The sequence below is a fragment of the Juglans microcarpa x Juglans regia genome, chromosome 6S (assembly GCF_004785595.1).
Source record: "Juglans microcarpa x Juglans regia isolate MS1-56 chromosome 6S, Jm3101_v1.0, whole genome shotgun sequence".
Lineage (NCBI taxonomy): Eukaryota > Viridiplantae > Streptophyta > Magnoliopsida > Fagales > Juglandaceae > Juglans > Juglans microcarpa x Juglans regia.
Genome location: NC_054605.1, coordinates 11,044,947 through 11,062,026, shown reverse-complemented (window position 1 = coordinate 11,062,026; position 17,080 = coordinate 11,044,947). Strand labels below are relative to the sequence as shown.

The 17,080-nt window shown below is 37.9% G+C and overlaps 4 protein-coding genes across 8 annotated transcripts in view; 1 reads left to right on the top strand and 3 right to left on the bottom strand.

Annotated features, from left to right (window-relative positions):
• Window positions 1-6,597, bottom strand: part of LOC121237169 (anthranilate phosphoribosyltransferase, chloroplastic-like) — a 12,546-nt gene extending 5,949 nt beyond the window's left edge. Inside the window, exon 1 of one of the 2 annotated variants that reach the window (XM_041133782.1) lies at window positions 6,535-6,597. The gene's annotated coding sequence lies outside the window, so the exon portion shown is untranslated. The remainder of the gene's footprint in view (window positions 1-6,534) is intronic. The other variant, XM_041133783.1, reaches the window with a different exon arrangement.
• The window catches only part of LOC121237168 (APO protein 3, mitochondrial), a 25,733-nt gene extending 8,653 nt beyond the window's left edge, over window positions 1-17,080 (bottom strand). The window contains exons 1-4 of one of the 2 annotated variants that reach the window (XM_041133780.1): window positions 16,932-17,080; window positions 14,931-15,416; window positions 12,797-13,865; window positions 5,836-5,846 (exon numbers count right to left, since the gene is read on the bottom strand). In XM_041133780.1, coding sequence (XP_040989714.1) covers window positions 12,974-13,865; window positions 14,931-15,304 — 1,266 coding nt within the window. In that variant the 5' untranslated portion in view covers window positions 15,305-15,416; window positions 16,932-17,080 and the 3' untranslated portion in view covers window positions 5,836-5,846; window positions 12,797-12,973. Of the gene's footprint in view, window positions 1-5,835; window positions 5,847-12,796; window positions 13,866-14,930; window positions 15,857-16,931 lie in introns of those variants that run through there. The other variant, XM_041133781.1, reaches the window with a different exon arrangement.
• Window positions 513-974, top strand: LOC121236615. The gene has a single exon (XM_041133059.1). It carries the CDS (start codon window positions 513-515, stop codon window positions 972-974), a length of 462 nt encoding a protein of 153 aa, XP_040988993.1.
• LOC121237167 (pentatricopeptide repeat-containing protein At4g33990) lies at window positions 9,165-17,079 on the bottom strand. Of its 3 annotated transcripts, none has more exons than XM_041133778.1 (3): window positions 16,932-17,079; window positions 12,058-12,120; window positions 9,165-11,766 (listed from the first exon to the last, which is right to left on the bottom strand). In XM_041133778.1, exon 3 carries the CDS (start codon window positions 11,689-11,691, stop codon window positions 9,229-9,231), a length of 2,463 nt encoding a protein of 820 aa, XP_040989712.1. In that variant the 5' UTR covers window positions 11,692-11,766; window positions 12,058-12,120; window positions 16,932-17,079; the 3' UTR covers window positions 9,165-9,228. The 3 variants fall into 3 exon arrangements, with proteins under 3 accessions (XP_040989712.1, XP_040989713.1, XP_040989711.1); XM_041133779.1 differs by lacking the exon at window positions 16,932-17,079 and adding an exon at window positions 12,775-12,788; XM_041133777.1 differs by lacking the exon at window positions 16,932-17,079 and adding an exon at window positions 12,291-12,782.

The window sequence follows — 17,080 nt, the reverse complement described above, 5'->3', positions numbered from 1 at the left end:
AGTGTAACTGTTAGAAGATAAAGGATAAGCTAGAAGTCGTACTGTCTAAATGCTTTTTGTACAAAGTTGTCGTAGATAATTTCTTATTCATTTCATTTATTTGTATTTTATCACAGCTGTCATTTAGGCTATGGTGCTTGCAGTTAGTTTGTTAGAATCTTTTCTGTATATAAGTTGCGCCACTGTATTCAAGAACAAGGTGAATTGACAGAAATCTTAATCTTTTCCATCTCCATTACTGGCTCTTTGTTTCTTCCTTGCTCTACTGTGTTTCTTGTTACCTTACATGGTATCAAGAGCCTCTGAGAGCACATATTCATGGAGACCCTAAACCATCAACCCCACCCAGCCCACCTAAAACTCACTCAGACATTAACACAAACACCTCGTCCCGATACCTAGACCTCTCTGATCCAACCAACCCCTTCCGCCTAGACCACGGCGATAGCCCCGCCATCACCCATGTTGCTGACCTTCTCACCACCGACAACTATGCTACTTGGTCCAGCGCCATGCGTCATGCCCTTCGAGCCAAAAACAAGCTCGATTTCATAAATGGCTCCCTCTCACAACCCACTGATCCAGACAACCCATTACTTGACCTCTGGGAGTGTTGCAATGATATGGTTGTTTCCTGGATCCAAAATTCCATCAATCCCTCTCTCAAATCTAGTGTTATTTTTGTTGATAATGCTCGGGATATATGGGTGGACCTTCAAGAGCCTTTTTCTCAGCAGAATGGACCCAGAATTTTCCAACTTAAAATGGCTTTAGCTGCCCTTTCCCAAGACCATGATTCAGTGAGTATCTATTATGGAAAACTGAAATCACTTTGGGATGAACTTGCTATATACGACCCTATCCCAGTCTGTAATTGTGGCACTATGAAAATCCTCCTGGACAGATATCAACGTGATTCTGTTCTCCAATTTTTAATGGGCTTGCATGATTCCTACTCCTCTATCCGTGACTAGATTATGCTCATGGACCCCATCCCACCTGTTTCCAAAGTGTTTTATCTTGTTAAGCAGCAAGAGAGACACCATCAAATGTCTTCTCATTCCCCTTCTTCTGAGACCATGGCATTGGCTATTAAGAAACCACACATCCCTTCCAAGTTCACTCCAAGATTTCCCCATCCACCCAAGAAGGATCAACCCTATTGCAGCCATTGCAAAATTTCAGGCCATACTATGGAAAATTGCTTCAAACTTGGCAATGTCGAACCACCTCTTTGCTCCCATTGCAATTTGACTGGACACACAACAGAGAAATGCTACAAACTAGTTCCACACTAAGCAGCAACATAGTTTTCATGCTAACCAATCTACTTTTTCTATTGCTACTGACTTGGAAGATATTGGTGATGACAAGGTGAGGCTGACAAAGCCTCAATATCAGCAACTGTTAGCTTTGCTTCAACCTCAGGATCCTCCCATTTCAACAATTGTTCTGCACTCCAACCATTCAGCTCAACCATCTCTTCATCCATATTCTTCTTCCAAGATGACTGGTATAATTACTTGCCTCTCCACACACACACCAAGTCCACTTAATCCCTTTAATACAAGCTGGGTTATTAACACAGGTGCTACAGACCATATGGTCTGCAGCACCTCCTTGTTCACATCAATTACTTCTTGTGTTTCATACTCTGTCAAGCTTCCCAATGGAAGCTCAACTTCTGTTACACACATTGGTGCCATTCAATTGACCAGATCCATCATTCTCAGATAAGTTCTCTGTGTGCCTTCATTCTCTTTCAACTTAATTTCAGTACCAAAACTAACCAAATCTCTTAACTGTTGTTTCCTTTTTTTTTAAGCTTATTGTTTCATTCAGGACCTGCACTCTTGGACAACGATTGGGAAGGGTGAGCTTAAGCATGGTCTATACCACCTCCTCTGCATAGAAGTTTCTTCCACAGATCTTGTCAACTCATTTCCCACGTCATTACATAAACAACATACAGATTTTCACTTTTCTGCCTCTGCAGCACAGCATGATACCACCTCTGACCTATGGCATTATCGCCTTGGTCATTTATCCTCTACTAGCTCAAGCTAATTCTGGTCCTATTGTAATGACTCACGGCTCTTCCATTAATAAAACACCTTGCATTGTTTGTCCTTTAGCAAAGTTTCATCGACTACCTTGTTCTGATAGTTGTCACCTTTCCTCTCGGATTTTTGAACTTGTTCATTGTGACATTTGGGGTCCTTGCTCCACAATTGCACATAATGGTTCAAAATACTTCTTAACAATTATAGATGATTTTTCAAGACTACATAGCTTTACTTACTTATGACCAAAGCTGAAACACGAAAATGTCTTGAATCTTTCTATAATCTTGTTGAAACACAATTTGGAGTGAAGATTAAAATCTTAAGTGATAATGGTGCTGAATTTCAAATGAAGAAATTTTTCAATCAAAAAGGAATTATTCATCATACAACTTGTGTGGAAACCCCTCAACAAAATGGCATTGTTGAGAGGAAACACCAACATTTGATTAATGTGGCTCGCTCTCTTTTATTTCAATCTGGTTTGCCATTAACCTACTGGAATGAAGCTGTTTTGACAGCCACATACATCATTAATAGGCTTCCCACACCAATTTTAAATAGTAAAACTCCTTATGAGCTACTTTTCAAACAAAAACCTGCTTATGCTCATATGAGGATTTTTGGTTCCTTATGCTTTGCAGCTACCCTTTCACATGGCAGAACCAAGTTTCAACCTAAAGGTCGTAGGTGTGTTGTTATTGGCTATCCTTTTGGCACTAAAGGGTACAAACTTTTGGACCTTCACAACAACACCATTTTCATCTCAAGAGATGTTATTTTTCACGAGTTTGTTTTCCCATTTCAAAACAATCCTTCATCTTCACTACCTTCTTCACAAAACTTACTTGTTTTTTTCACCTCCTTACCTTACCCACCTCAGTTTCAATCTTCTTCCCCTGCTCCTCCTCTTACTACCCCACACCCAATTCTGTTCCCCTTGTCTCTCTTCCTAATAACAACTCTTCACCTAATCCTGACTGCATCTCTTTATGTCCTCCTACTTTCCTCAACCCCATTGTTCCTTTGTCCACAACACCTGCACTTAGAAGATCCACTCGACTTAGAACAGCCCCTCAATACCTCAAGGACTTTCACTGCCAACAGACTAAGCTTACACACTCCACGCAATCAGTCTCCAAGAATGCTCCTGTCTCAAATGGTAAATCCTCTTCTTTAACTAATTGTTTGTCATACCATAAGTTTGCACCTGCTTTTCAAGCTTTTTCTTCTTCCATTTCACTGCAAACCGAGCCTAACTCTTATAGGCAGGCCATAAAGGATCCTGCTTGGTGCAAAGCTATGGAGGCTGAACTTGAGACTTTGGAAACCAACCACACTTGGATACTTGCTGATTTACCTTAAGGGAAAACAGCAATAGACTGCAAGTATGTCTATAAAGTTAAATTCAACTCAGATGGAACTTGGGAAAGACTAAAAGCTAGGTTAGTAGTTAAAGGTTACACACAATAAGAGGGCATAGATCATGTTGAGACTTTCTCACCAATAGCTAAGCTTGTAACTGTTCGATGTTTGCTTAGTGTTGCTGCAATTAAAGGATGACATTTACATCAATTTGATGTAAACAATATCTTCCTTAATGGTGATTTGACAGAAGAAAATTACATGAAGAAACCACCTGGATACAATAAGGGCAAACCTCATCAAGTTTGTAAATTGCTTAAGAGCCTTTATGATCTTAAGCAAGCATCAAGGCAGTGGAATTCCAAGTTGACATCCTCCCTTCTTGAATTTGATTTTATTCAATCCAAATCTGATTATAGTTTGTTACCTAAACAAGAAGAAGACTCTTTCATTGCCTTATTAGTCTATGTAGATGATATTTTAGTTGCTAGCAATTCTAATGCCTCTATTCGAACTTTTCTCAATTACAAGTTCAAAATAAAAGACCTTGGCTGTCTAAGTTATTTTTTGAGCTTAGAAATTGCTAGATCTTCTAAAGGACTTCATATATGTCAAAGAAAATATGCTTTAGACATATTAGCAGATTCGGGCATGCTAGGATGTAAGCCACTAAAACTTCCAATGGATCAGAATTTCAAGCTTAGCGAAGATGATGGAACACCTTTACATGATCCAAGCATTTTTAGAAGGCTGATTGGTAGGCTATTGTACCTCACAATAACTCGACCAGATATTTGTTTTGCTGTCCAATTGTTAAGTCAGTTTATGGATAAGCCTAGTTCTACTCATCTAGCTGCTGCATACAGAATTTTGAGATATTAAAACAGCTGCTGGGCAAGGCATTCTTCTCTCTTCTTCATCTCAACCTCAGCTCCAAGCATATTGTGATTCAAATTGGGCCTCTTGTCCAGATTTCCGTCGCTCAACTACAGGCTACTGCATCCTTTTAGGACACTCATTGGTTTCTTGGAAATCCAAGAAACAAACTATGGTTTCACATTCTTCTGTTAAAACTGAGTATAGATCCATGGCTGCCACTTGCTCAGAATTAACTTGGCTTCGATATCTCCTCAAAGATCTTGGAATTCATCATCCACAAGCTGCTCTTCTCTTTTGTGACAACCAGGCCACACTCCACATTGTTGCAAATCCAATATTCCATGAGAGAACTAAGCACATTGAACTCGATTGCCACTTAATTAGAGATAAAATTCAAGATGGAAGTATCAAGACTGTCCATGTCTCCTCTCAAACACAATGGGCTGACACTTTCACTAAGGTGTCGTTTGGATTCGAAGATGAGTTGAGATAATTTAAGATGATTTGAAATGAGTTTTGAGTAGTAGTGAGATGAGTTGAGATGAGTTATAAATAGTAGTGAGATGAGTTGAAATAATTTATAAATAGTTTTAATTTATTTATGAATTGATATGGTTTTAACTTTATATTAATGTTATTTATAAATTATTCATAAAGAAGTAATAATAAATTATAAATTACCCAGGTACTTTTTTTTTTTTTTAATGAAGTGAATAATAAAAATTTTTGGATTACAATAGTCTTTTCTAATGAAATTTTTGGATTACAATAGTCAAGTTGCCCAGTCAAAAGTGGAAAAGCTGAAAAGCAACGGTCATAAATCACATTTATCTTATGCGAGAGTTTGCTGAGATGAGTGTGGTTTGACAGACCACTTTACCGTACGAAATCATCCTCACATATTCGAAGTCATCCTCATATATTCGAAGTCACCTTCGAATCCAAACAGCCCCTAAAGCTCTACCAGCTTACCTTTTACAGTCACATTTCTCCAAGATGGGAATAGTTAACCTCTATTCTCCATCTTGCGAGGGGGTCGTAGAAGATAAAGGATAAGCTACAAGTCGTATTGTCTAAATGCATTTTGTACAAAGTTTTCGTAGATAATTTCTTATTCATTACATTTATTTGTATTTTATCACGGCTGTCATTTAAGCTATGGTGCTTGCAGTTAGTTTGTTAGAATCTTTTATGTATATAAGTTGTGCCACTATATTCAAGAACAAGGTGAATTGACAGAAATCTTTTCCATCTCCATTACTGGCTCTCTGTTTCTTCCTTGCTCTACTGCGTTTCTTGTTACCTTATAGTAACAAAGCCACATAACATGGACCTGATAAAACATCGGCTTCTCTTCAATGAGATATTGCCCCCTAGAAATATTTTGAACCCAAAGATTTGGACCTTAGACCTGGGGGAGCATACCGCCATACCCCCAACCCCTAGAAGTTTTCTCTGGTACATATACATATACATATACATATACATATACATATACATATGAAGATTATAGTTTTTACCAGCCAACAAGGATTGCCCCTTCAACAATAACATGGCCACCTAAATAATATTGCATAAATCATCGTTGTATAGAGTAGCTTAAGTTGTGCTTGTTCACTATTTGTAAATTACCCACTGAAAAAAGGAAAAAAAAAAAACATTCTGACAAAATATGGTGTCATATATTATTGTGCAGGTTCCTACTTGATATGAGTGAATCCCAACATCTAATAATGGTTGGTAATTCAATCACAATAAAGTATTTATGGTGGTACTTGTACATGGAATTTTACCTAAAGACATTTACATGAGATTTGTTGCAACTACTGCAATTTAGTCGTATTCTTGCAACTGGAGGGTGTTCGAGGTGGGGTTTAGGTTAGAGTGACATTTTTTTTCCCACTAACAGTTTTTGTTTTTCCAATAAAACAGAAATAATGTAGGAAAATCAAATGGCCATATCTCACGAAATTACCAATAACAATGTACTGTAAATCAAACACAAAGTGAAATTAATTTATTGACTCAAGGTGCAAGACAAATAATTTGATTTTTTTTACACTTCAGCTTTTCCAAGAAAACAACAATGCGGGAAAATCAAATGGCCATATCTCACGATATTATCAACAATAACGCAATGGAATTATGTATCTTCAATACACTTATTGCCTATATCTAACGAGATTATCAGCAATAATGCAATCTTCTGAAGAAAATGAAAACATACTTCTGTCGACGAGATTGCGACGCGACAGTGAAAGTGGGAATTAAGATCGCTTTATATCCTACAGGAAAAATCAAAATGTTCAAATGAGACATACGTGGAAACAAGAATCAAGAACAGGGAGCAAACAACAAAAACAGGGAAGCCCAGAATCGAGGGGCTGCTAGCCTGCTACGCGGCCGAATGATAAAGTTGACGAGCTGCTATAATGATTCAAAAGAAGCCAAAACACATTTTGCTTCTTGTGCAATTTGTTTCAATAAATAAAACAAAAAAAGAGAGAGAAGGTTCTCGATGAGCAGCGATTCATTTCGTCATTTCAATAAGAATAACAACAGCAACAACAAAGAGAAAAAAGCAGGAGGAGAATCAGCATTTTTGAGTTTCTCTGCTTGTAAACGAAACCAAAGAATGCATACTGCATATCCTATCTGGAAGACAAGAGAGTCGCTTAGATAGAAATGGAGATGCCGGGTTTTGGGGCAAAAATCTAGTGCAAAGTTTCAACTCCTTGTCTTCACATCCGACAAACCGATCGTATGCGCCTCACCAAAACTTTTGTTTGTAGTTAAAGGTATGAAACAACGCGAAGAAGCTCAACCACAAGCTATATATATACTATGTCACCCTTTAGCACATTGGGTTGGAACCCATTCAGGAAGAGATGATTCAAGAAGCAGAATCATGGAATCCAAGAGGGGGGCGGCATTTCCTCCTTGGGCTTTTCGCACGAGTTTTGACTTCTACCGACGTTGGTTTTTCTCGATCGTTGTCACAGAACTCTCCAACAGAAGTTGTTTTTCCAAAAATAGATATGGGCCGATTGTATTTGGTTGGGCTTGGAGTAGCTTTGGATCCGGTAACGGCCCAAACTTGTAGAGGTCTACGGGCCATCCAAAGTCCAATTGCCTCTATTCTCTTTTGAAATAGTAGGGAAAAATGATGGTTAAAATTATGGCTAAAAAAAGGGTTCAATTCCAATTAATTCAGCCAATTGAACTTGAAATGGTTGAAAACTTAATAGATTTCGATGCATATTTTGAAGCGCTCATAAAACCAATTCATTCAACTAATTGTAGATCAGTTTTGAACTTATTCCAGATTATTCAAACTATATTTTTTATTGTATTTAAGAAATGAATTTTTTTTTCTTGTATAAAAATATGATAGAATTGGAGAGGATAAAATATCTCAGTTCCAGATAAAAAGTACAACCTATCAACGAGCCCCCACTAAAAACCAACAGAAAGAGATATGAAGAAAAGAGAAGGAGAGGGCAAAGGCTGAGAAAGAAAATGGTTTCAAAAGGAAAAGTAGAAATGTGACGTAAATGAGAGAAGATGTGACATAAAACAAGGAAGGAGCAAAGGATAAAAGGGACTTCCAAATGACTTTTTGGGGGGATTTCGACTTCTCCTTCAACTTTTTCAACCTCATGACAAGGACTCTAGCGACAAGATCTTCTCAGAAGATAGAGCTTCGATCTCCATTGTACAGCGAAGATGAGAGATTATGAGATATTGTAAAACAATTATATTATAGAGGACTTTCTCCTCCCCAAAACTCCTGTAGACGTAGGCATTACGCAGAACCACGTAAATCTGTATGTCGTCTACTCTTTATTTTTTATGTACTGCTCACTGCCATGGAAACAAGCACGAACACCGCACAGTTGTACTGGACCACCAATAGGAGCTCTATACAACATCAATCGATGCCCAAATAGTTTCAGAGGATCGAGAATAACTCTTTCTCTCATTCCGACATGTGCTATTTTTAGGCTATGACAAAAAACATAGTAGGACATGTAGTTATTTACTTTATTTTAAATTCTTTTATACATAATTTTAATTTTTGCATTGCATTATAGGTAATTTTAATATTTCTTTTATTAAAACCGAAGTATCCGATTCAGATTCAAACATGTTATAAATCACCCGATTCAACAAATTGAATTGTCCGAATCGAATAAATCTCCCCCAAATCCAAATCAATCTGGGAATTTCAAGACTCGGTAAAACAGCCATATAACCTATTGGGGCCTGAAATCTTACTTGTGATGTTAGATGTAACAACATACGCAATTCTATAACGTAAAGACTTCCAAAAATTCTTAGGATTCTTAGGCCCCTAATACTTATTGGGTAGGGAAATAGTAATGAAATGATTGAATTAAGATTTTTATTGAGTTTTGAAAAATGAGAAAGAGAGAAAATTTAATAAAAATATTATAAATTAATTTTTTAATATTATTAGGGGCCCTAATATGTTGAATATAACCTTTTAATATGTTTTTTTTTTTTTTGAGATTTTAAGTTGTATTATTTTTTATATTTAGATAAAAAAAAGTTGAAGATTTGAAATTGAAAAATATTTAATATTTGAGAGATATTTGGGAAAAACAATAATAACCTTATAACTATTTTACAACTCTACATAAAACGGAAAGTAGTTTTGTAATATTAAAATTTAATTTTAATAGAGTGGCATGATTTCCTTGGTTGTTTGAAAATGAGTTGTAACATACTTGTAGGTATACCATTACTCATCCGAGAATAATTGTGTTCGGCGAATAATTGTATTGCCGAACGAAACCTACTACTATTGACATGAATCTTTTCTACAATAATGAATGAGATAAACCAACTCTCTTATTGTGACTAAAAAGTTTGCAAGTAACATATTATCTAATCCATGTCACCAATAATCGCCACAAGAGCAAATTCCATTCTTGAAATGATGGAAACGATTTGAATCCCTTACAATGATCTCTCTTTCAGTAATCCTAGAAATGAATTTAGTCGCCTCATGGCAGTCACCACAAACCCGCAGATTCTTGAAAATACGAATGGTGCTTTTAGGAGGAGTGGTAATAATTCCAAATGCAATTGCCAATCTTTCACTATGACTTGTGAGTATATGCTCCTTCTCATCATCCTCAACATCCTGCAGCACAAAGCTATAGTCTGGAACATAACCAAGGTTCTTCATTTTCGCAGTCAGAACCTCGAGCTCATTGTATATTTCTTCACATTTAGGATGAGTTTGGTTTCCAGTGTAGAATACATCAACTTTGTTGTTCACTTCAATTGAGCTCCATCCAGGTGTCTTCTTTAATCCCCTATCTCTGGCCAATGATCTCACTTTATTCACTCCCTCCCATTTCCCAACATTGGCATAAATATTTGACAGCAAAACATAGTAGCCAACATTCTCTGAATCAACTTCAAATAAGCGATCTGAAGCAATCGAACCCAACTCGAAATTTCCATGTATTCTACAAGCACCAAGAAGAGCACCCCAGACAGAAGCATCAGGCTGTATAGGCATGTTTTGTATCAAATTATATGCCAGGTCTAAACATCCAGCTCGCCCGAGCAAATCTACCATGCTACCATAGTGCTTCAAACTAGGCTTGATGCCATATTTTTCTTGCATCACATTGAAGCACCATTGACCCTCATCAACCAAACCTGAATGGCTACAAGCCGCTAATAAAGATACAAAGGTTACATGATCTGGCTTTACCCCGTCGTCTATCATTTCGTTAAATAGCTTCAGAGCTTTCTCACCATGCCCATGAATTCCATGACAGGATATTATGGCATTCCAAGGAACTGAACTCTTCCTGGGCACTTGATAAAATAAGGACATTGCATCATCTAATCTTCCACATTTTCCGTACATGTCAATCAGGCAGGTACCCACAAAGACATCTAAGTAGAGACAGTTCTTAATCACACGGCCATGAATTTTCATACCTTGTTGCAAGGCCCCTACATGGGAATATGCTGGTAGAATGCTCACCCAAGTACCTTGGTTAGGAATTATCTCTCTGTGTTCTACCATCATATGGTAAAATTCAATCGCCTCACTTGCAAGACCATTTTGAGCATAACAGGTGATTAACGTATTCCATGAAATCACATCTTTGACAGGAAGTCCTTCAAAGACTCTACGAGCAGAATCTACAGAACCAGCTTTTGCATACATATCTGCAACAGCATTTCCAATGATAACATCTTCCATAAGCCAACCTCCCCTTACAACAAATCCATGAACAGACTGACTATTTCGATGATCACTTAATTGAGCAACAATAGATGCCAAACTCACTGCTGTCAACAAATCAGGCTGAATCCTTACTAGTTGCATCTCTTTGAATAGTCCAAGCGCAGTGATTGGATCTTCATTCTGCTCATATGCAGCAATTATTGAGTTCCATGAAACCAAATCTCTTACCTCCATCTGATCAAAAACCCTTTGTGCATGCCCTAAGTTTCCAAATTTCGCATACATGTTAATCAAGGCGTTGGACACAAATACATCTGATTCCAGTCCATGCTTTATGGAATACAAATGAACTAAAATTCCAACTAAGATATCATCTGATAGCGCACAAACAGGAAGTATACTTACAACAGTAATGGGATCCATCTTAACGCCGTCCAATCTCATCTCGTCCAAAAGGTCCAATGCCTCTGCAGCATTTCCATTCTGGCAAAACCCAGAAATCATTGCATTCCAAGAACCCATATCCCGAACTGGCATGTTATTGAACAATTTACGCGCGACACCCAAGAAGCCAAAGCGGGAATACATATGGACCAAAGAAGCAGCCACAAAGACATCCCACTCGAAACCCAACTTTAGAACCCAGCAATGCATCTTCTTCCCATCAACCATATTTCCACAAGCTTTTAACACAGGTGGAAAAGTGTAGGAATCAGGTTGAAGGCGAGAGGTTAACAAGAGCTGATAAAAACAGTTTACAGCTTCATGATGACGTCGAACATGAGCATAAGCAGATATCATTGAGTTCCAAGTAAAAATATTCTTTTTCTGAATCTGATCAAACGTATGCCGAGCAAATGAGACATCACCAAGGTTGGCATAAAGATTGACAAGTCCGGTAGAGAGAAAGATGTCTTGAGCTTTCCCAGATAGAACAAGAAGGGCATGAAGGCGCTTGGCAAGGTGCACGTTTGTGCAGGATGAGAATAAAAGTTTGAAATCAAGGTCTTTGTTCTCGTTTTCGTAGCCATCCGATATGAATTGCAGAGAAGTGGTAGCAGCCGGAGAAAATGTGCAACGGGCTTGATGGAATGGCCAAAATCTAAGAGGATGCACACCTTTGCAGGTTTGCAGCACTCTGAACATAAATGTAGCTTTCAGTCCAATATATCAATGGGCACTGAGTGCTTTAAAAAGAGCTTGCTTGCTATTGTCATAAACCTGAAAATAAATTTTCTAGACATGTTGAGCATACAAGGAAGAAGAAAAAAATGATATACCTCAGTTCAGGTTAGGTCATTATTTTTTTTTTTATAAGTAGTTCGGGTTTAGGTTCATAGCTTCTTGCCAAGTAGAAGAGCAAAGCAAAAATTCAAATACACTACTATTTTACCCAGTTCTACGATTGTTTTTCACAACTTCAAAAATTGACCAAGACCAAAAGTTGCAGGTTCGCGTAAGCATTATATGTGGTACATGAGCATTTTGGAAGCTCTAGATCAGAGTGCTTACCAAATATTAAGTTCAAGATAACCGTCCAAAACCGTCCATTCCAAAATCCAAATACAGAAAAGACTGCAACAAATGGAGGCTCCATGATTAGTAAGCAAACATATGAAGAAAGAACTGTTAAAAAGTAGAGCAACATATCATGCAAAAGTAAATTGCAAACTTGTAAGTCCAGAAATGCACAACCACAACATGATAAACTAATAATGCAAGGCTATTCAACAAGCAAGTCTCACCAAGTTTTCTTTTTGTTCCTTTATCCTGAATTCAACTTCAACCTAGTATCCATCCTTTGGCATGATCTTTTGCATAAGTTAAATTGGTCAGTTCACAGATGAATACTAGAACATAACATCCACCCCCACCCCCCAAGTTTTTTTTTTTTTTTTTTTTCATCCAAGTTATTTGCCATTAAAAAAAAAAACTAAAACTAAAAAATTCACCACACCAAAAATTCGGCTATTCTATTCTTTCTTTGTAACAATTAAACCACATAAATTCATTGTGCTAAACCATATGAATTTCATACTTTAGCCACAAAAACTGCAATTTATTCAAAAGGGAGGGGAGCTGAGGGGAGGTAACTAGAACTAAAGCACCAGGTTGGAAAAGGGTTGTACACCAACAGATATGCCTTCCAACAAGATGCTCAACTCAGCCACTTGATCCCTTCATGTGACACTGATATGAAAGCACTACATTGTTGTCTCTCGATTTTACCTCTGCGGAAAGCTCCAGAAACCAAATTATGAGGGCATTGAAAATCACTGCAGGGCAGGGACCCATAGTAAAACAAGTGGAATATAGAAATGCATAAAGGCGGGCAAATTCATCAACATTTGTAAACCATCTGTATAAAGAAACACCTTTCTCGAGCACCATTAACATTTGCAAACCATCTGAATCAAAAAACACTTTCTCAAGCAACAAGATCAACCTCATCACGCTCAGGCAGAACCACATCTAATCTCATCATACTCCTATACTGATCTGGAACAGGTGCACCTGCTTGCACACACAGCTCCACCACAGCTGGAGCTTTACCATAATACCTCTTCAAGTTGTTATCCAAGTCAGGCCCATCTGGATCTCTAACATGCCAAACATAATTGGGACCCACAAGATCATCTATCGTTGCTTCTTGCCACGCATGCAAACCATTACGAGATTGGTGCTTTGATGCCTTGCAAATCCTCACTTTGTGCCCTTTTGGACCTACCTGAACCTCAGGACAGTATCCACAAGTCATTACATTGTACCTCTCCATCATCATCTTCACTCCCGATATCATCTCAAACCATGAATCCATTGTTCTGATGCTCAACTCCTTTAAATTTTTCCCATCATCGTACAATTGATCCAGAAGATTACTAGCATTCTCTGACATTGAGTTTTTTGTCATTTCCCCTATGTTGGTCCTCAAATTGGAATCTACCACAACATCATTTTCCTTAGAATACACATTTCTTCCCAGTCCATCATTTTCTATCATTGACTCGAAATCCACAATTCTTCCTTCGATACTATACACAGGTTTCGTTCTTCTCCTCGTAGGGTATTTTTCAAGGTCAAGACCAGCTTGTATACAAAGCTCTACAATGGCTGGGATTCGCGGTACGTTATACCTCTCATCATGCACAACCCTTGGTTTCCCAACACGGTCATAAAGATGAAAGCTTTTGGGGAAAAAAATCAAGTCATGGACTCCACCCTTTCTCCAAACATGAGTAGCATTTCGAAAACCACTCTTGGGAGCAGTGCAGGTTCGGATTTCATGGCCAACACAACCAACATGTACTTCAGAGCAGTACCTGAAGAAATAAAAACTCAATTAAGTGCATAGAGAAATATTCAAATGATAAAAATATCAAAGATTCAGTTCGTAACACCAATAGAGGACAACCGTGTACAAGTAGCTCTAACTCTTATCCATGCCCTCAATTAGTTAAAAGTGTTTAGTTTAATCTGCTTAGTGTTCAATTGTCTTCCAAAACATAGTTTCAAGGTTATCACCCTATCATCCTCCATTACATCCAATGGAATGCCTAAGCCACATCTAGGCCATACCCCCAAAGGACTAGTCAATGTTATAATTGGAGCTCCATTGGAATCTAAGAGCAAAAAATTCTCCCTCCCAAGCAATATTAGATATCATACACCAACTACACTCATCACTAGTATGGGGTATCACAACCTCCACCCCATAAATTCCCAATTCTCTCACCATGCCATTCGATCATCTATTCATAGGTGGCACGGCTCAAGTCCCACACTTCTAGTTAGGATAGGCTTTAATACCATTTGTAACACCCCAAAGGAAGGCCCTAGCCACATCTAGGCCATACTCCAAAAGGACCAATCAATAGTACAATTGGAACTCAATTGGAATCAGTATAAAGAGAATGACAATTCCCTCCTAAACAATGTGGGATCTCATATACCACCTACACTAGTCATTAGTATGGGGTATCACACTTGAGGAACCTTATTTTCATAGGGCACTAAAGGCACAGAGTATGGCTAGCTACAACAACTAGACCATCTTTGTTACCATGCAAAGACAACATGGAAGTACCATGCTTAACTTAACAACAAATAAATACTCTCTTGTCCCAAGCACAGTCGTATCAAATAGTGCCACCAAATTGTGATTACTTTTGGCACTAGTTTCGAATAGAGCCACTGAGCTGCACCATAGAGTTCAAATAATAGCAAGTAAATCTGGGTGAGCAACCAAAAAACCAGTTGGGGTCCATATGCAAACCAGCTCTTATCCATATGAAGCGAATTGGAAAAAATAAAAAATAAGAAAAACAATGATAAATAAGAAGGAAACATATGGTGTAATAACTCAAAAGGTTGTTGTTCCATAGTACCTGCAGCGTTGAAGAGGAATGAGTTGGACAAGTTTTGAAAGGCCAAAGAGGAGGGAATGTCGGGCACGGTAGACATGGTGCGCCACCTCTACGAGCTCAGGAACCAATAACCCATTGTCAGGTGGGTCTTCGAGCATTCTACAAGGTTGAGCCTTTCGGGCTTCTCTCTCCTTTTTTGCCCTAGCAATCAGAACCTTCATCGACGTTGGATATGGCTTCCTCTCTGCCTTTTTATGTTGGGGCTTTGGTACGTCAGCATACAGTGAATCATCGCCATGAAGGATTGCTTTTGATGCAAAATACAATCTCTGATGCAGTCGGAACTGCAATCTCTTCTTCAAGTTACAAATTTCTGATAATACCATCTGCTTCATATATTGTTCTATTTGGTTCTTGGAAAAATATAAGGAACAACTTCCTTTTTCTACTTCTGCTTTTCAGATACCTTTGTAGGAGTAACTTTTTTGAGCCATGGGCCTATTTTGACTGGGTGCCATTCACGATGGTAAATTGATCAGAATTCTCCAAATTTTTCAATGAAGCGTTTATAGTATCCATATTCAATTTAATAGGTCAATTTTAGAAAACTATAGGGGAAAACTATTGTAATAGTCCTAAGACCAGGTTCCAAAATCTGACTCCTAGAAGGATCCAAGAACAGAACCGAAAATAGCAAAAGAAAAATGTATACTTCCATAAAAGCAAAGCAAAATTATAACAGTTTCAATCCAAGAAAAACTATCTATAGAAAAGTTTAAAGCTACAATAACAGAGAATGTGACGGCTCAAAACCCAGAGGAAAAAAAACGTAAATTTTCACCTCAAATCTCCAACCACAACCACAATATAGAATCGATGGATTCAAAAACAGGACCCAAGACCATGATGACCATCAATACCTAATGAAAAGGTAAAGCTTTTATAGACTTGAATAGGGTGTCAAATCGTGTAAACGGGTCGTGTTCGTGTCGTGTCAAGACATGTAAATTATACTATATAGGTCAACCCTAACCCGACCCGTTAAGCTTATCGTGTCGAAATCTCAAACCCTAACACGACCTATTAACATAACGAGTCGTGTCGTATCAACCCGTTTTGACCTGTTTATGTAAATGGATTGAAACAGACCCAAAATTAACCCCTTTGATCTAGTTAAGTTTAGCATAATTTTATATGAATGTTAAAATCACAATATCTATAAAAAATATAAAACTAACTACAAGTTCAAAATTACAATCCAAACAATAAAAATATCGAAATTAAAATTCTAACAATTTTATTTTTTAAGTATAAGGGTATAATTGTAACTTTAACTTTCTTAACAGGTCATAACGGGTTGACCCGTTATCAACCCGTTAAACTATCATGTCTTAACGGGTCAACCCGTTTTGACCCAAATCCGTTAAGGGTAAACCCTAACCCGCTTTTATCGTGTCGTGTTCGTGTTGAGTTAAAGGGTCGTGTTACATATTGCCACCCCTAGACTTGAATGGCTCAACTTCCATAATTTTTTTTTTTTTTTTTTTTGTATCTTTTGTATATATCTGTATACTTGGATTGCGTCTTTTATACTTTTTAAGGAGCCTATAAAAACAAATTAAGGAAAATCTTAATACTTATTAAAAAAACTATCAATGCCTATAAAAAAATGTCCACAGATGACAGAACACTCATCTAGTCCAACTGCAATTCTTCCAGAGAGAAACATAAAAGCCTACATGTAGCATAGATTAATTAATATCAGGGCCCTTGGTATCAAAGCCAATCAGAGAAAAAAAAAACAGATTCAAGCCCCACTGCCACAAGCACCTGCAACTAGACGTGCCGGCGGGCCTAGGGTCACCACGTCAGTGGAGTCCGATCGGTTCCGAACAGTTTAAACACAAGGTTCATCAATTGACAATTTCTAAGCCCGTAAAAAAATTAAAGAGAAGAACTAGAAATAGAGGGCCAATCGAAAATGAGTGTGAGCGAGAAAGAAAGACTGAGAAAGAAGGGTACTTGTGTAGTGATGTGGAGAGAAGACGACAAGATTTTGAGAATCTGTGACTCCCAGAAAGATGCACGGCGGTGAAGGCAGCGCGGCAAGTTTGAGAGAGACAAGAGAAACTGCACGGCTATGCAAGGGTTTAATTTTTGTGTTCGCAATG

Coding starts and splice junctions, on each gene's coding strand:
- LOC121236615 (XM_041133059.1), top strand. CDS start 513: ATGCGTCATGCCCTTCGAGCCAAAAACAAGCTCGATTTCATAAATGGC.
- LOC121237167 (XM_041133778.1), bottom strand. CDS start 11,691: ATGTTCAGAGTGCTGCAAACCTGCAAAGGTGTGCATCCTCTTAGATTT.